At 45.8% G+C, this 20000-nt stretch overlaps 1 protein-coding gene across 2 annotated transcripts in view; it reads left to right on the plus strand.

Annotated features, from left to right (window-relative positions):
* Positions 1 to 20000, plus strand: part of sorcs2 (sortilin-related VPS10 domain containing receptor 2) — a 232965-nt gene that overhangs the window by 153586 nt on the left and 59379 nt on the right. For both annotated transcript variants that reach the window (XM_035519846.1, XM_035519847.1), the window contains exons 4-5: positions 16279 to 16443; positions 16919 to 16992. In XM_035519846.1, coding sequence (XP_035375739.1) covers positions 16279 to 16443; positions 16919 to 16992 — 239 coding nt within the window. The remainder of the gene's footprint in view (positions 1 to 16278; positions 16444 to 16918; positions 16993 to 20000) is intronic.

Consider the following 20000-nt stretch of genomic DNA (forward strand, 5'->3'; position numbering starts at 1 on the left):
GCAACACCGAACTGCATCCAGCCGGAAATCAATCAGGAAGCAGGAATGAATGAGGGCCATTAGAGAGGCGAGAACAGTGTGTGTGTGTGTGTGTGTGTGTGTGTGTGTGTGTGTATGTGTGTGTGTGTGTGTGTGTGTGTGTGTGTGTGAGTGTGTGTGTGTTTGAGGAATCATGAGAGAGGAGGGGTGGGAGGGAGAGAGGCAGGGATACTGGAGAGACAGTGTTGGGTGGAGGAGGAGGAGAGACAGACAGTGGTGGATGGAGGAGGAGGAGAGACAGACAGTGGTGGGTGGAGGAGGAGGAGAGACAGACAGTGTTGGGTGGAGGAGGAGGAGAGACAGACAGTGGTGGGTGGAGGAGGAGGAGAGACAGACAGTGGTGGGTGGAGGAGGAGGAGAGACAGACAGTGTTGGGTGGAGGAGGAGGAGAGACAGACAGTGGTGGGTGGAGGAGGAGGAGGAGAGACAGACAGTGGTGGGTGGAGGGGCCCTTGTCACCTTGAATTCGGTACACATTAGTGGCATTAATGATAACTGTTCAGACAAGCAGGAACCTTCAGGAACCTTCGGACATGTCCTCACACACGTTCTGAGGAGTTGGAGAGTGAATATGTTCCCCTACCCCCTGAGGACGTGGTGCAGGAGCGCGTACGAGCACTTTTATCAGCTCCACACACCAGTGACTTACGTTAATAAATCACGTCTGGGAGCTTCCTTTATTGGTACCGGCAGGAGAAGGTTCACGGTTGATCTCCATCTCATAACATCTGGTTTTATGCTGCCCAGAGAGCATCTAGTGTGCATTTCAACCAGCTGTGATCGTTAAACCTTTGATGAGTACTGACATCACGGAGTGTTTATGATGTCACATAAAAAAGCCCACATGAAGTGTGATGTCAGAATGACTCTCAGTCTGTTACATACTAGAACCGTAGTGAGTGTCCCCTCCCCGTGTAAGGACATGCGTCTCCGCCTCCATCAGCCCATGAGGACAGATTCTGGAGGACATCTGACATCAGATCAGATCTCAGGTAGTATTCTCCACCACTGGAAACTGAGAGAACACTTGCTGTATATGTGAGTCAGACATGACCTCCATCTAACGCTCCAGAGCTGATCATTCCTAAACTAACATTCAGGGTTGTGTGTGTGTGTGTGTAATCCTTTCTGGCTGATGCATGCACCTATGAAATATGATCACATCAGCCATAGCTCTCATGCATCCGAGGAGATTTCAGTACACACACACCCACACACACAATCCTGTTCTTATTGTATACATCCTCAACATAATTGTGTGTTAGAGAGACAAAGAGGGAATACACAGTGCGTCACTGGTATTTATAGAGAATGTGAGAGTTACACTTCTTTTTACTGGCAGAGAAATGTGTAAATTACACACACACACACACACACTTACAAACACAGGTATCACACACTTCTTTATAACATCATGCATACATGCAAACACATGCACAGATAAACACACACCTCTTTATAACAAGAAATACAGCCTCTTTCTTTCTCTGGTCCCCTGTAACTCTCTGCGCACACACACACACACACACACACACACACACACACACACACGTGCGCATATCTCTGCATGGCATGGCTATTCTGGGCCTTCTGTTTGATACTCTAATAAGACCCTATCACTTCCTCAGAGCGGAAATCAGAACACTAATCATTCTGAACAACATGTACAGAGAATGTGTGTGTGTGTGTGTGTGTGAGTGAGTGAGTGTGTGTGTGTGTGTGTGTGTGTGTGTGTGTGTGTGTGAGTGTTTGTTTTTCTGTGCACGTCATGCTGCTACATTTCCAAGAGTCCTATCATTTTCACTGCAGGTAGCCACAACCAAGTACATAGGGGTGAGGGAGAGAGAGAGAGAGAGAGAAAGAGAGAGAGAGAGAGAGAGAGAGAGAGAGTGAGAGAGAGAGAGAGGGAGGGGGAGAGATAGAGAGAGAGGGGGGAGATCATGTAAGGGTCTTTATTTCTTTGGCATAAGTACAGCGCGACAAAGAGAGAAAGGCCGATTACACACACACACACACACACACACACACACACACACACACACACACACACACACACACACACGCACTCACTTTGTGTTTAGTCATTTTGTGTTTGTGTGTGTGTGTATTTGTGTGTGTGTGCGGATTTGCGGATTTGTGTAACACAGAGGATGTCATGGTGTGTTGGGTTGTCACACAGGTGATGTTGCCGTAGTATGTTGTGTTTGTGGCTGGTACCCTCAGTGCATGGACCCTCAGGTATACTGGGTGGGCCGTGTACTAACCCAGTGACCAGCTTCAGGTCAGAGGTCACTCCTGTCATGGTCAGCTCATTGTAATCAGTGCCTGGACAAAAACAAAGAGCTGTTCACTTTCAGATGAGCTGCTCTTGCATCCTGATTGGCTGTGCAGTCATTAAAGCTCTTGCTTATCTCTGGTCCAGGGATCCATAGGGTGGTAACGGCGGCGATGTCTGAGCTCCGCCCAGAGCTCACCTAATCAAACCCACATCTTAAAACCTTACAGAGGTGCGTGTGTGCGTCCAGTCACTTATGAGTCACAAAACAGAACAATGAATAGGATGATGCATTTAATCATTCTTTTGTAAGTTATTTCAAGAGAAAGTAGTTATTATTTTTAGAGGTGGTTAGGCCACCTGATGAACACCTGAAAACCTGTAACCTATATACACCTGAATAATTGAACACCTGAACACCTGTACACTTTAACACCTGAACACCTGTACACTTTAACACCTGAACACCTGTAACCTGTATCCTGTATACCTGAACACATAATCACCTGTACACCTCAACATCTGAACAAATGATCATATGAACACCTATACACGTGTAACCTGAACACCTGTAACATGCACATCTGAACACCTGAACACCTGTAACCTATATACACCTGAATACCTGAACACCTGAATACCTGTAACCTGAACACATGACGACCTGTACACCTAAACACATGAACACATTAACACCTGTAACCTGTACACCTGAACACCTGTACATATGAACACCTGTAACCTGAACACCTGTACACCTGTAACCTGAAAACCTGAACCTATAACCTGTAACGTACACCTGAACACCTGAATATCTGTAACATGTATACCTGAACACCTGTAACCTATATACACCTGAACACCTGAACTCATGAACATGTTAACACCTGTACACCTCAACACATGAACATCTGTACACCTGTAACCTGAACACCTGAACACATGAACACCTGTATACCTGCATCATTCAAACCTTCATTTACACAAAGCTGCCATATTGTTTGTAATTTGGTAGGTGAACTTGATTCTAGTACATGATCTAGTGCATAGTACAAATATAAACATCTGTGACCTCCAGAGCACCCAGGAAGTTTTCCTGAGCTGATTTCACATGTTGATACACAGAAAGCCCAACTGCCCAAGAACTGCACTCAGAGTGATGAATGCGTTCTGAGATCTGTTTGGGACAGTGACAGAATTAGTGAAAGAATAATCCATAATAGTAAAGTGTGAGACACAGTGAGTGGAGGGGGCAGTTTGCCAGTCTCTGTTTATATCCGTGACATGAAGAGTGTGTGTCAACAAGAGACAACTGTACACAAGAATCTACTGTAGGATAGACATATGTACTGTAGACATACTGCATACAGACACATTACAGAAGGGTGGAGGGGAGACAGAGAGAGAGAGAGAGAGAGAGAGAGACAGGGACAGGGAGAGAGAGACAGAAAGAGAGAGAGAGGGAGAGAGAGAGAGAGAGAGAGAGAGAGAGAGAGAGAGAGAGAGAGAGAGAGAGAGAGAGAGTTTTGGTTTGGTAGAAGGTCATCAGTGGCATTCCTCATATGACAAGACCAATTGGTTTGTTGTTCACTTACATTGAGCATATGTTTGCATGTGTGTGTGTGTGTGTAAACTGAGTGCGTGAAAGCATGACTCTTCAGACACATGTAATGATGAGTGAGTGTGTCCAAGCCTAGCATGGCAGTCATGTTTATTAAGTGCTCTGCTGTTGGTGTGTGCGCCAACCTGCAGCCTTCTGGTACTTCCTGCCTTCACTGGGATGACTCCATTATGCATGAATACAGTGACTCAGCACAGGCCTGTATCTGGAGTCCAGCAGGGACCTGTATCTGTATCAGGAGCCCAGCAGGGACCTGTGTCTGTATCTGGAGTCCAGCAGGGACCTGTATCTGTATCTGGAGTCCAGCAGGGACCTGTATCTGTATCTGGAGTCCAGTAGGGACCTGTATTTGTATCTGGAGCCCAGCAGGGACCTGTATCTGTATCTCGAGTCCAGCAGGGACCTGCATCTGTATCTGGAGTCCAGCAGGGGCCACACTATGTGGATTTATCACATGCTTATAGAAGGGAGCGGCACACAGGGTGCATTATGGTTATTATGTAAAGGGAACACATCCACTTAGCTGAGTGCAGTGTTCCAGAGTAGCTGGGCTGGACACACACACACACACACACACAGACACACAATCTTGGGGAGTCAAGAGGATAAATATCTTTTCCTATACAGATAAATCAGAAGTAGCTTGTGGCCTTCAAGAGGTTTTTGATAGACATCTGCCTGTCTCTCTGTCTGACAGACAGAGAGACAGACAGATAGAGAGACAGACGGACAAACAGACAGAGGGAGGGAGAGAGACAGACAGACATATAGAGAGACAGACAGACAGAGGGAGATAGAGAGACAGACAGACAGACAGACAGACAGACAGACAGACAGACAGATAGAGAGACAGACAGACAGACAGACAGACAGACAGACAGAGGGAGCGAGAGAGACAGACAGACATATAAAGAGACAGACAGACAGACAGACAGACAGACAGACAGAGGGAGATAGAGAGACAGACAGACAGACAGACAGACAGATAGAGAGACAGACAGAGAGACAGACATATAGAGAGACAGACAGACAGAGAGACAGATAGAGAGACAGACAGACAGACAGAGAGACAGATAGATAGAGAGACAGACAGACATATAGAGAGACAGACAGACAGACAGACAGAGGGATGGAGGGAGAGCCCTTTCTTGATGCCTGAGGGAGATTCTTTTGTCACAGCAGTGTACAAGACACATTAGTGGCAGGAGAGTTCCAGAGCTGGTCTACTGAAGTTCTCCTCTAGAACAGGAGAGATCCGGAGCTGGTCTACTGAAGTTCTCCTCTAGAACAGGAGAGATCCAGAGCTGGTTTCATACTGTGCGTCACTCTAGACACAGTTCCTGCTCTGTTAGGTGAGGAACATTTAAATCAACCTTCAGTAGAAGCTGAGGGGGTCCTCGGTCCTTCATGTAGGGGCTGTTGCAGAGAGACTCCAAAACACTCACTAACCATCATCACAATAAGCCACGGCCATGTACCTGAACCCAGACTCAAGAAGGTGTTCCACGATCAGGTCACCAAATACTGAAGTATTAGATCATAGTATTTGTGCTTTATATAGCACTGTTTGTCATGACTGTTCTCACGCTCAACTCTCTGTCAGAGGGTTTTGATATATATGTTTCAAAATGAAGTGATTTGACAGATCAACTTTATTGGATATGACAGGGGTTTTGCTTTTTTTTTACCAGTGATGTGAAAATAACTCTACATGCAATGACTCATAGATCAAGATCTCTCTCTCTGCAGTCCTTCTCTCACTGTCTCTCATAACTGCTTCTCAGACTCTGGAGCGGAGCCGCCGCGTTTTTATAGCTGGGCCGAGCAGATGTGTAGGGTTACTGCAAATCAACGAAAACAAAGAAGACAGAAAAACTTATGGTAGTACTTAGGGTGAAAACAGACAGATGGAGAGAGAAGATGCCAGAGAGTGATGGAGGGACAGAGAGAGAGAGAGAGAGAGAGAGAGTGAGGAGGTGTGTGACTAATAGGGTGCTTTATTCTGACCCGTCTCCTCTCCCACTGGGACGTTAGTTCCCCTCTCCTGCCTGCTACGTATTCAGCATGGAGTGTTTGCTTTGGCATGTCTCACTGCTCTCAGCTCAGTGAGGAACAGAGACTGCACGGTAACCGGGGTAACATGATCTTTGACATCAGATTGTGTTACAGGTGGACTCATTTGCATTCCTCTGTGTAGGCTGAAGAGGCTGACCTGTGACCTTACAGGTGGCATACTGTTAAGATCTTCAGAGCTGGGTTTGAATCTCAAATGTGCTGACTATGGCCAGGGTCCAGACCATTCTCTCTCTCTCTCTCTCTCTTTCCCTCTCTCTCTCTCTCTCTCTCTCTCTCTCTCCCTCTCTCTCTCTCTCTCTGGGCTTCTTTCTAGAATGCAGAAGCAACTTGATCTAACATCTGTTTTGTTGGACAGTGCTTCATAACAGTAATATATATATATGTGTGTGTGTGTGTGTGTGTGTTTGGGGGGGCGGGTACATTTTTGAGTGTGTGTGCTCTGCCTGAGTCTGCTCGGGTCTCACTGATTATTAGCAGATCAGGGTAAAAGGCTGGACTTTATTATCAGACTGGACTACACTTTTCCTGCATGTTCCTTTTTAGGTTTAATAGTGAGTTTTGATCTTAATTCTTTTAATTCTCAATAAGATGAATGATACAGAGTGGCGTTATGCTTAATGAAGTTATGTGTACCCACTCCTCCCTAATGACTCTGGCACTGCTGGGTCCAGCTCAGCGCAGCCCTGGACATTCACCACCCGCAACTGTGTTTGTGGGGCATGTTAACCCTCCTGCTGAAATTTAAAACAAACACTGTTCCTAGTCTTAGAATGAGCCCTCCAGCTTGTTTATGAAACCTATTTATATTTCAAAACTGATCCCAGATCAGCTAGTAGTCAGCAGTACTATGTTTATGAATCATCAGGTGGGATCGGCTGCCAACCTGTCTGTAGACATGCATTCAATAAAAGTAAAAGAAAGGGCAGCAAGTACTGAGCCTAGATTAGTGCAGACGGAGACATGATCCCGGGAGGTGGAGACGCAGGGTATTGTCCACATGCCCCTGATTTGAATGCTCCCAGCAGTTCCTGGACATTGATCTTGTTTCAGGTCAGGTTTTGTGCATAATGAATGAAGCTGGGCCTGCAGACAGCAGTTTCCCAGGGTTTGTCAGCTCTGGAGTCTTTCTAAAGAATGAATGTTCCCATGAAGACCAGTGAGGGACACACAGTGTGGGACAGTTCCTGTGTCCTAATGAAGACCAGTGAGGGACACACAGTGTGGGACAGTTCCTCTGTCCTAATGAAGACCAGTGAGGGACACACAGTGTGGGACAGTTCCTGTGTCCTAATGAAGACCAGTGAGGGACACACAGTGTGGGACAGTTCCTGTGTCCTAATGAAGACCAGTGAGGGACACACAGTGTGGGACAGTTCCTGTGTCCTAATGAAGACCAGTGAGGGACACACAGTGTGGGACAGTTCCTCTGTCCTAATGAAGACCAGTGAGGGACACACAGTGTGGGACAGTTCCTGTGTCCTAATGAAGACCAGTGAGGGACACACAGTGTGGGACAGTTCCTGTGTCCTAATGAAAACCAGTGAGGGACACACAGTGTGGGACAGTTCCTGTGTCCTAATGAAGACCAGTGAGGGACACACAGTGTGGGACAGTTCCTGTGTCCTAATGAAGACCAGTGAGGGACACACAGTGTGGGACAGTTCCTCTGTCCTAATGAAGACCAGTGAGGGACACACAGTGTGGGACAGTTCCTCTGTCCTAATGAAGACCAGTGAGGGACACACAGTGTGGGACAGTTCCTGTGTCCTAATGAAGACCAGTGAGGGACACACAGTGTGGGACAGTTCCTCTGTCCTAATGAAGACCAGTGAGGGACACACAGTGTGGGACAGTTCCTCTGTCCTAATGAAGACCAGTGAGGGACACACAGTGTGGGACAGTTCCTCTGTCCTAATGAAGACCAGTGAGGGACACACAGTGTGGGCACTCAGGTGTTTTCGCTGTATGTGCTGGATTGCACACGCAGTTGTCACAGCAGTGTGGCCTTATGTCCTGTGTGGTGACAGTAGAGGCGTCTGAGACAGACTCAGTGTAGGAGAGTGTGGAGTCTGACTGTGGAATTAATACCTTTCAGGATACTTCAGGCACCTCTAAGACAGAGTTGTGTGGTGGTGAGCCGTGACACGTGTGTCCCATGTTAGTCTGTTAGTCCCATGTATGCTGAGTCCTGCTATAGTACTGTATATGTTTAAGGAACACTGACCAGAGTCATTGGTAAAGGTGCAGCAGAAGAGATTAGGTTGGTCAATCCTCACTCACACATGAACATTCTGGAGCTAAAATAAAAACACTGAAAGCTCTGACCCACCCTATCTGGACACACCCCAACTGCTGGCAGGCGGGGTTGAGTCTGACACTGTGGCAGGCGGGGTTGAGTTTTGGGTGGTGAAGAGATGGTTTGGGTTTTAGCTGTGGAGTGTCTGACGCATTTCTGTGTGTTAAGACCACAGCACCTGAATAAGAGTCTCTATGTCTGCTAAATCTGTCAGAGACAACGTACATGCGCTAACCATGTGTCTGCTAATATTGTAGTGGAGTTAGCCTTAAACACACACACACACACACACAAAATGTCTTTATTCAGATTCCCAAATCCCAGTCTGAGGAAAGGGACTGGGATGAAAGGAATTTTCATCCGTAAAATCCCAACTGAAGCCTTTTAGATTCAGGCTTGTTGTGAATTTGCTTATAGCCAATTTGCAATGTGATTTTAAACAGTTTTTTAGGGTGCGTGACTTTTTCTTGGCTGGAAAAAGACCCTCAGTAATTAATTCAATTTAAAATTCCAAATATTTTCCTCACTTGTATAATTCACTTTGATTTTCAGCTCCTGGACTGTGACTCCTGGATTGTGACTTTTTTCTGCAGGTCTGCAGATTTTCCCTCCCTAATGCACATAGAAGCTGATTTGTTTAAACAACTGAAAGGTCGATTAGACACACCTAGTCACCCACACTTGTGTGGAGTTTTTTTTTGGGGGGGGGTTGTGTGTGTGTGTGTGTGTGTGTGTGTTTGTGTGTGGAGTGTGTGTGTGCGTGTGTGTGTGTTTGTGTGTGGAGTGTGTGTGTGTGTGTGGAGTGTGTGTGTGTGTGTGTGTTTGTTTGTATGGAGTATGTGGAGTGAGAGTGTGTGTGTTTGTGTGTGTGGAGTGTGTGTGTGTGTGTGTGTGTTTGTTTGTATGGAGTATGTGGAGTGTGAGTGTGTGTGTGTGTGGAGTGTGTGTGTGTGTGTGTGTTTGTTTGTATGGAGTATGTGGAGTGTGAGTGTGTGTGTTTGGGTGTGGAGTGTGTGTGTGTGTGTGTGTGGAGTGTGTGTGTGTGTGTGTGGAGTGTGTGTGTGTGTGTGGAGTGTGTGTGTGTGTGTGTGTGTGTGTGTGTGTGGAGTGTGTGTGTGTGTGGAGTGTGTGTGTGGAGTGTGTGTGGGGTGTGTGTGTGTGTGTGGAGTGTGTGGGTGTGTGTGTGTGTGGAGTGTGTGTGTGTGTGTGTGTGTGTGGAGTGTGTGTGTGTGGAGTGTGTGTGTGTGTGTGTGTGTGGAGTGTGTGTGTGTGTGTGGGGAGTGTGTGTGTGTGTGTGTGTGTGTGTGTGGAGTGTGTGTGTGGAGTGTGTGTGTGTGGAGTGTGTGTGTGTGTGTGTGTGTGGAGTGTGCATGTCTCTTTTCTCTCTCCCTTTCTCTCACCTCTTAGAGCTAATCAGATTTTTTTACAAGGAAACTAAATTATACAGGTTTTAAAACCTTTGAAAGGGCTGTTCACTTGTTCTCAAAAATCAGGTTTATTAGCGCAGTGAAACACTGGACTGTACCATGTGAGTCAGGTTTATTAGCGCAGTGAAACACTGGACTGTACCGTGTGTGTCAGGTTTATTATGCAGTGAAACACTGGACTGACTGTACAGTGCGAGTCAGGTTTATTAGTGCAGTGAAACACTGGACTGTACAGTGCGAGTCAGGTTTATTAGCGCAGTGAAACACTGGACTGTACAGTGTGTGTCAGGTTTATTAGCGCAGTGAAACACTGGACTGCACAGTGTGAGCCAGGTTCATTATGCAGTGAAACACTGGACTGTACAGTGTGAGTCAGGTTTATTATGCAGTGAAACACTGGACTGTACAGTGTGAGTCAGGTTTATTATGCAGTGAAACACTGGACTGTACAGTGCTCAATCAGGTTTATTAATGCAGTGAAACATTCTGCAGAAGGGAGAGTTTGAACAGTTTTTCAAACAGTTCTTGCTCGTTTTTCCTTGCACTCTTTCTCAGAGCCTAGAAAATGAAGTCCTCTTTTTATCTCTTTCTCTCCCTCTATCTCTCTCTCCTTCCTGGGTATCTCTCTTAATAGAGGGAAAAAGAGCTAGGGAAAGAGGTATCTGTAAGAGCGATCTGGTTGCTTTTGAAAGTGCTAATTGAATTCAGTGTTCAAACCCCCTCAGTTACATAACCGACGGCTTTAATGTGGTTTGAACTGTGAGCGGCAGCCGTCATCTCTGTCACCACCGCCTGCTTTCACACTCCGTGACCTCTCGCCTTGTTACTCTACAGGGTTTTCCAGCCCAGTTCTCAGGGACTGCCAGGGAACTGCCAAAGTGCTTATGTGTAGTGCTGTTCTGTTCTACCCTAATACTACAGCTGTTCCTCTCCACTGTTTGTCCATACTGCTACACCACTCATACTACTTCACCACACATTAATACTACTTCACTATACTGTAATACTAGTGCACTGCACAGTTATAGTAGACTGTCATACTGCTGCGATGGTTTTAAACAGCTTCACTCCTACAGTGTTTGCCTTCATATCACATTCATATTAGCATTACTCAGCAATACTTCAGAGCAGTATGAAAGCCTCAGCCCTCTGCTGTGTTGTTATTGTGTACTACCACATTACTACCATATTACTACCATATTACTACCACATTACTACTATATTACTACCACAATACTACCACATTACTACCATATTACTACTGCATTACTACCACAATACTACCGCAATGCTACTACATTACTACCACATTACTACCACAATACTACCACATTACTGCCACATTACTACCACATTAGTACCACAATACTAGCACATTACTACAGCAATACTACTATATTACTATCACAATACAACTGCATTACCACATTACTACCACATTACTACCATATTACTACCACAATACTACCACATTACTACCACATTACTACCATATTACTACCATATTGCTACCACAATACTACCACATTGCTACCACAATACTACCATGTTACTACCACATTACTACCGAATTACTACCATATTACTGCCACATTAGTACCACAACTCTACCATATTACTATCACATTACTACCACAATACTACCACAATACTACCGCAATGCTACTACATTACTACCACATTACTACCACAATACTACCACAATACTACCGCAATGCTACTGCATTACTACCACATTACTACCACAATACTACCACATTACTGCCACATTACTACCACATTAGTACCACAATATTAGCGCATTACTACAGCAATACTACCATATTACTACTATCACAATACAACTGCATTACCACATTACTACCCCATTACTGCCACAATACTACCACATTATGCCACAATACTACCACATTACTGCCACAATACTATCATACCTTCATACTTCTTTGTTGTTCACTCATGCTTCAGTTTTCAATTACCAATAAATGCAGAACAGAAAGCATAAATCATATAGAACAAGGGACAGAGTCTATTTAACAGGTGTATTTCTCACTGAGACATAATGAGAGATGGTACTGAGTCTATTTAACAGGTGTATTTCTCACTGAGACATAATGAGAAATGGCACTGAGTCTATTTAACAGGTATATTTCTCACTGAGACATAATGAGAGATGGCACTGAGTCTATTTAACAGGTGTATTTCTCACTGAGACATAATGAGAGATGGCACTGAGTCTATTTAATGGGTCTATTTCTCTCTGAGACATAATGAGAGATGGGATAGGGTCTATTTAACAGGTGTATTTCTCTATGAAACATTACTAGAGATGAGATGAGGTTTATTTAATGGATATATTTCTCTGAGATATTACGTGAGATTGGACAGGGTCTATTTAATGGGTCTATTTCTCTATGAGATCTTACAAAAGATGGAGAAAAGGTTCTTGAAAAGAGCTTTGTTTGTTTTCTCTTCCCTCCCTCTCCTGATTCTGTCTCTCATGCTTGGACAGATTTGTCATTTGCATTAAAACTGACAAATAGATGCTGATTTCTCAGCAGGCCAGAGGAGCCTCTGTTCTGGTGATCATCGGTGACTCAGCTCCCTGGAGCTCTGCCTTCTCTCACACTGCTGTGCTGTTTGACTTTGTGTGTTTCTGTGTGTAGTGTTTGACTGTTAGTTTTTGACTGTGTGTAGTGTTTGACTTTGTGAGTGTTTGTGTGAGTGTTGGAGTGTGTATTGTTTGTGTTTGAGTGAGTGCCTGTGTTTGTGTGACTGTTTGTGTGTGTTGGAGTGTGTAGTATTTGACTGTGTTTTGTGAGTGTTGCAGTGTTTGTGTTTGGCTGTATGAGTGTTTGTGTGAGTGTTTAACGACGTGTTTGTGTGTTTTATAGTGGCTGTTTGAATGTGTGAGTGTTCGTATGAGTTTGGTATGGTGTAGTGGGTAACAACCCTGCCTCTCCTGTAGGAACATGGTTCAATCTGCCATTCAGGAAAGTGCACCATGTTATACCAATAAGAGTCCTTGGGTAAGACACCTAACACTATACTCATCTAACACTACATTCACCTAACAATATACTCACCTAACACTACACTCACCTAACACCACACTCATCTTCCTCTGTAGCATGACTAAAATTGTAAGTGTCTTGTAAGTGTCTTGTTCATATGAGGTTGTGTTTGTTTGCCAGTGAGTGAGTTTTTATGAGTGAGTGTGAGTCTTTGTCTAAGAGTTTGGTGGTCTTTGACTGCATGCACATTAGCTGTTGGAACTCCTTTCTGCACTGCAGTATGTTCCAGTGGAGCAGGATGTAAGGGTCAGTACCTGCCCGAGGCCCCCTCCGGCCACCAGAGGGAGGGCTCGAGTCAGGCACGCTACTAATCAGGCTGAACACCCAACAGCTGGGCTACACCTATATAAACCCAGTGACCCCGTCACTCAGTGCTGGCTCTTTGCTAAAGTTTCGAGCTAAGTGCCTAGCTGGTAACTTCAGGTATTGAGGTCTGTGAGCCCTCGTGCTGCACCTCTCTTCAGCTCTGTGAGGGTCTCTGTGTTTTTACACATCCCCTCTCCAGTTTTCCATCTCAAGTCTGTCTCTCTCCTGAGGCTCACCTTAGCTGTTACAGTTCCTCCCTGTTTTCTGGTTTTGTTTGGGAAGTTTTAGTTTGGTTTTCCCCAGTGCATCGGGGCTGTCGTTCTTCCCCTGGCGTCCTTGGTTCTCCCTTTACCCACGCTCGGCGTGGTGGTTAGTTTCCCTCTAGTTTTGTCGTCCTCCATTCCTCTGAAGGGCGATATACGCGCAGGTGGTTGTATAGCTGCAGCAGTCTAGCGGGCTGTGCGTGCCGTCGCCGAGCGTGCCGTCGCCGAGCGCGCCGTCACCGAGCGCGTCGCCGAGCGCGCCGTCACCGAGCCGCTGGACTCATCGTTTATTTGTCTTCCTCTTTGTCTTCCTCGCTCTCTCTCTGGATATCCGAACTACCAATTTGCATATGTAATTGGGCAGAATGAAACCATGGAAAAGCTGCATAACGTTAAAAATACACACACACACACACACACACGCGCGCGCGCACGCACGCACACACACACACACACACACACACACACACACACACTCTGGTTCCCTACAGCTGTCTGTTGTATTTGCATACTACCACATGTGTTGTTCTTGTGTTTGATCCATATGAGTTCGTTTGGAGATATGTAGTGTGATGCATATTCCAATCCTTCATTAGAATACGTAATCAGGTCAGTAAGCTCACCTGGGTTTGGTTCTGAATGTTATGCAAATGTGCTGCTACACACTTTGCATGTCTCTGGCAGTTCAGCTGTTACTGAGAGAAGAGACGGGTTTGCTGCTTTGTATCAACTTTTGTTTCTGTTGTAGAACGTGTGTGTGTGTGTGTGTGTGTGTGTATATGCATGTGCAGTTGTACTTAATGTCTTTCATTTAAGATCACAATATATCAGACTTCAGTTTTTATGACCTGTTTTTGCAGATCTGTTCAATAACAGATGATTATGCTTGTGTATAACCCCCTTACACACACACACACACACACACACACACATAATTTCTGCTCTTTACTGTCAGAAGTAGGAAACAGTTCCGGCACTTTTGATTTCTGCACAAAAGCTTCATCTGTGTTCCCGCTGCACACGATATTGCTGAGAGAAGAAGCTTCTTCACTAAAGGCCGGTCTCACTAAAGGCCAGTCTCACTAAAGGCCGGTCTCACTAAAGGCCAGTCTCACTAAAGGCCGGTCTTCACTAAAGGCCAGTGTCACTAAAGGCCGGTCTCACTAAAGGCCAGTCTCACTAAAGGCCGGTCTTCACTAAAGGCCAGTGTCACTAAAGGCCAGTCTCACTAAAGGCCGGTCTTCACTAAAGGCCAGTGTCACTAAAGGCCGGTCTTCACTAAAGGCCAGTGTCACTAAAGGCCGGTCTTCACTAAAGGCCGGTCTTCACTAAAGGCCAGTCTCACTAAAGGCCAGTCTCACTAAAGGCCAGTCTCACTAAAGGCCGGTCTTCACTAAAGGCCGGTCTTCACTAAAGGCCAGTGTCACTAAAGGCCAGTCTCACTAAAGGCCAGTCTCACTAAAGGCCGGTCTTCACTAAAGGCCGGTCTTCACTAAAGGCCAGTGTCACTAAAGGCCAGTCTCACTAAAGGCCGGTCTTCACTAAAGGCCAGTGTCACTAAAGGCCAGTCTCACTAAAGGCCGGTCTTCACTAAAGGCCGGTCTTCACTAAAGGCCAATGTCACTAAAGGCCAGTCTCACTAAAGGCCAGTCTCACTAAAGGCCGGTCTTCACTAAAGGCCGGTCTTCACTAAAGGCCAGTGTCACTAAAGGCCAGTGTCACTAAAGGCCGGTCTTCACTAAAGGCCGGTCTTCACTAAAGGCCAGTGTCACTAAAGGCCGGTCTTCACTAAAGGCCAGTCTCACTAAAGGCCGGTCTTCACTAAAGGCCGGTCTTCACTAAAGGCCAGTGTCACTAAAGGCCAGCCTCACTAAAGGCCGGTCTTCACTAAAGGCCAGTGTCACTAAAGGCCAGTCTCACTAAAGGCCGGTCTTCACTAAAGGCCGGTCTTCACTAAAGGCCGGTCTTCCCCGGTCCAATGCGTGAACCTCTCTATGGACACAGGCCCCCCAGTTCGCTTCCACTGTGGAGGAGTTCGTTGCGAGCCGCTGTGAGACTCTGCTGTGTTCTCCACTGCTGTGCTCTGTGCCTGATGGCTCATGCTCACTGCTTTCTCACATCCCCTCCACTGCATGCAATCAGTTACGCAACAGCTCCACTTATAGGTGCTCACAGGAACTGCATCCTATATGACAGGAACTCGGGTGGTGCGGAATGAGTGTTGGGGCTTTGTGGGGAGTTACAACCCTCCTGTAGCTGAGTCACATTGGGGTTTCCAATTTCACAAACTCTACAGGGTGTGTGTCAAAGTGTCTGTGGAACAGTGACTCTGTGCTGTAGTGAAGTCCTGTCCTAGGAGACTCACACACTCACACAATGGTGAGGACTCTGGTGCTTAGAGTGCTTTTTCAGTTCACAGTTAATAAACTAAAAATAAAAAATAAACTGAAAATAAACAAATGAAGTTTTATCATGAGGTGCAAGAATGGTTGATTAGAGTTTGCGTTGGAGCTGAACCCGCAGGTCTCTGAAACTAGATGCTTGCTCAAGCTCTGCTATGGGATGTTAATTTGAAATAACGCTTATGTTTGAGTAGTTGCAGACTTCTTAACAGACACAGTTTCACAGGGTTCTGGGAAAATTCTATAGAAAAATGTATTAATTATAATAAGAATAAGCTCTTAAAAATAAAATAATGCACTATTCTTTAAAAGGTATTTATGCCTCTGAGTCTGAAGAAATTGAACTCAGCTTAAGATGTATGAAAACATCAGCGTGCAGTAAACAAGAATAACTAACATAAAGAAACTCGCATGTTCAGTTTCACTCAGTATCTGTTCTGTGAATGTGTTACCACTGTGTTACACAGCTACTGATGTGTGTGTGTGTGTGTGCTTCCAGGTGGTCCTGATCAGCTCCTCCATTAACGAGCGGGACCAGATGCTGTTCATCAGCATGGACGAGGGGGCGTCGTTCCAGAGACAGCCTGTCTCCTTCACCATGGAAACGTTGCTGTTCCACCCATCTGAAGAGGATAAACTCCTGGCCTACAGCAAGGAGGCCAAGGTGAGTCTGTGCGGAAAAGGCTCCTGTTAGTGTCAGTTAGGAAACGCTAAAGTTTGCGTGTCATGGCAGTGTTGTCTCAGACTGGCAGGAGGTGATGTGTCTCCGCTGGGGGGAGACTCAGCAGTGTTATTTAACTCGTCAGAGTTTTAGTCTTTGCTGGTGGTGTCGTGAAGGTACTGGACTCGTAATCAGAAAGTTGCTGGTTCAAGTCCCACCACTGCCAGGTTGCCACTGTTGGGTCCCTGAGCAAGACCCTTAACCCTTAATTACTCAAGTTGTGTCCAGTCAGAATAGTAAGTCGCTTTGGATAAAAGTGTCAGATCAATGGTAAAATGTAACTGAGGGCAGTCTGGGTAACTGGGACTCTTTCCCCTGGGGTAGTGGGTCTGGTCCCCTGGACTGAGCAGAACAGCCACAGAGGAGCCAGTGTGGTTTAGAACAGCACTGTGTGTGTGTGTCTCCTGTCTGTCTGCAGCTGTATGTCTCTGCTGACCTGGGACACAGATGGACACTGCTACAGGAGAGAGTGACCAAGGACCGGCTGTTCTGGTGACGTCTTCACTCTGTACTACAGTGTGCTGTGGCCTCACACACACACTCATACACACACACACTGAGAGTGAGAGAAGATTCTGTTTTCTCAGTCCGTCCGAGTGCTCCGAACGATTCATGTTTTATTGGGCCGTGACCATCACTGTGCCACCATGAATCTGCCTCAGGGGTTTTATTGTCATCCACACAGAGAGAGAGAGAGAGAGAGAGAGAGAGAGAGAGAGAGAGAGAGAGAGAGAGGGAGAGAGAGAGAGAGAAAGATGGGGGGAGAGAGAGAGAGAGAGGGAGAGGGAAAGAGAGAGATGGAGAGGGAGAGCAAGTTGGGGAGATGGAGAGAGCGATAGTTGAGAGAATGAGAGAGAGATGGGGAGAGAGAGAGAGAGAGAGATGGAGAGAGAGAGAGAGAGAGAGAGATGGAGAGGGAGAGAGAGAGATGGAGAGGGAGAGCAAGTTGGGGAGAGAGAGAGAGAGAGAGAGAGAGAGGGAGAGAGAGAGCTTCGTCAGGGTCGTGCCCTCACCACCCAGCTGTCTCCGTCTCTGAAACGTGTGGGTTGTCCTGCACGGGGACAGACGCTGGAGGGACGCAGCTGTCAGGACTGTGTCCTCTCAGCCTCCTGTCCTTCTCTCCTAACCAGCAGCAGAAGTGGAATCAGACAACCATTAAAACCAGAGTGAACCATATGAGAGACAAGACAGGAGGGACAGAGTCAGAGAGGGTTAGGGTTAGTGTTAGGGGTTAGTGTTAGGGGTTAGGGTTAGTGTTAGTGTTAGAGGTTATATTACGGTTAGGGTTAGGGGTTATGTTAGAATTAGGGGTTATTTTAGGGTTAGGGTTAGGGGTTATGTTAGGGTTAGGGGTTATCTTAGTGTTAGGGGTTATGTTAGGATTAGGGTTAGTGTTAGGGGTTAGTGTTAGGGGTTAGTGTTAGGGGTTATGTTAGGGGTTAGTGTTAGGGGTTATGTTAGGGTTATGGTTAGTGTTAGGGTTAGGGTTAGGGTTAGTGTTAGGGTTAGGGGTTATGTTAGGATTAGGGGTTATGTTAGGGTTAGGGGTTATGTTAGGATTAGGGTTAGTGTTAGGGTTAGGGGTTAGTGTTAGGGTTAGGGTTAGGGGTTATGTTAGGGTTAGGGGTAATGTTAGGATTAGGGTTATTGTTAGTGTTAGGGGTTAGTGTTAGGGTTAGGGTTAGTGTTAGGGGTTTGGTTAGGGTTAGGGGTTATGTTAGGATTAGGGTTAGTGTTATTGGTAGGGGTTAGTGTTAGGGTTAGGGTTAGTGTTAGGGTTAGGGGTTATGTTAGGGTTAGGGGTTATGTTAGGATTGGGTTAGTGTTAGTGTTAGGGGTTATGTTAGGGGTAGGGGTTATGTTAGGATTAGGGTTAGTGTTAGTGTTAGGGGTTATGTTAGGGGTAGGGGTTATGTTAGGATTAGGGTTAGTGTTAGGGTTAGGGGTTATGTTAGGATTAGGGTTAGTGTTAGTGTTAGGGGTTATGTTAGGGGTAGGGGTTATGTTAGGATTAGGGTTAGTGTTAGTGTTAGGGGTTATTTTAGGATTAGCGTTAGTTTTAGGGTTAGGGGTTATGTTAGGGTTAGCAACAGACATAGTTATAGCAACTGCTTTCGAAATCTTTGTTTGATGTGGATCTTTTGAAATAAAGCAGCTCTGGAAATTCTGGTAGTTCTACTGACTTCAGAATGCAAAACGTCTGCCATTATTAAAGAGTACAAGAAATTGGCACAGTGGAGGAGCAATCAGCAAATCTCATTTACATACAAATACCCCGGGGCAACTCTCTTTCCTGCCCTCTCTCTGTCTCTCATTCTTTATCTCTCTCTCTCCCCTTCTCTTGTGTTTGTTAATTGTCTGTACAATGAGCTCTACAGTCAAATAATGGATGTTTTTATATCTATGGTGTGTGTTGATATGAGTGCCCAGTGATCTCTGCACAACTGTGTGTGTGTAACTCTACTGTGTTGTAGGTCTCTCTGTGTGTGTGTGTGTGTGTGTGTGTGTGTGTGTGTGTGTGTGTGTGTGTAACGTGTGTGTGTGACTCTACTCTACTGTGTTGTAGGTCTGTGTGTGTGTGTCTGTAACTCTACTGTGCTGTAGGTCTGTGTGTGTGTGTGTGTGTGTGTGTGTGTAACTCTACTGTGTTGTAGGTCTCTCTGTGTGTGTGTGTGTGTGTGTGTGTGTAACTGTAATGTGCTGTAGGTCTGTGTGTGTGTGTGTGTGTGTGTGTGTAACTCTACTCTACTGTGTTGTAGGTCTGTGTATGTGTGTGTGTGTGTGTGTGTGTGTGTGTGTGTGTGTAACTCTACTGTGTTGTAGGTCTGTGTATGTGTGTGTGTGTGTGTGTGTGTGTGTGTGTAACTCTACTCTACTGTGTTGTAGGTCTGTGTATGTGTGTGTGTGTGTAACTCTACTGTGTTGTAGGTCTGTGTATGTGTGTGTGTGTGTGTGTGTGTGTGTAACTCTACTCTACTGTGTTGTAGGTCTGTGTATGTGTGTGTGTGTGTGTGTGTGTGTGTGTGTGTGTGTGTGTGTAACTCTACTCTACTGTGTTGTAGGTCTGTGTATGTGTGTGTGTTTGTGTGTGTGTGTGTGTGTGTGTAACTCTACTCTACTGTGTTGTAGGTCTGTGTATGTGTGTGTGTGTGTGTGTGTGTGTGTAACTCTACTCTACTGTGTTGTAGGTCTGTGTATGTGTGTGTGTGTGTGTGTAACTCTACTGTGTTGTAGGTCTGTGTATGTGTGTGTGTGTGTGTGTGTGTGTGTGTGTGTGTAACTCTACTCTACTGTGTTGTAGGTCTGTGTATGTGTGTGTGTGTGTGTGTGTAACTACTGTGTTGTAGGTCTGTGTATGTGTGTGTGTGTGTGTGTGTGTGTGTGTGTGTGTGTGTGTGTGTGTGTAACTCTACTGTGTTGTAGGTCTGTGTATGTGTGTGTGTGTGTGTGTGTAACTCTACTCTACTGTGTTGTAGCTCTGTGTATGTGTGTGTGTGTGT

This window comes from Electrophorus electricus, chromosome 19, assembly GCF_013358815.1.
Source record: "Electrophorus electricus isolate fEleEle1 chromosome 19, fEleEle1.pri, whole genome shotgun sequence".
In the NCBI taxonomy this organism is placed as follows: Eukaryota; Metazoa; Chordata; class Actinopteri; order Gymnotiformes; family Gymnotidae; genus Electrophorus; species Electrophorus electricus.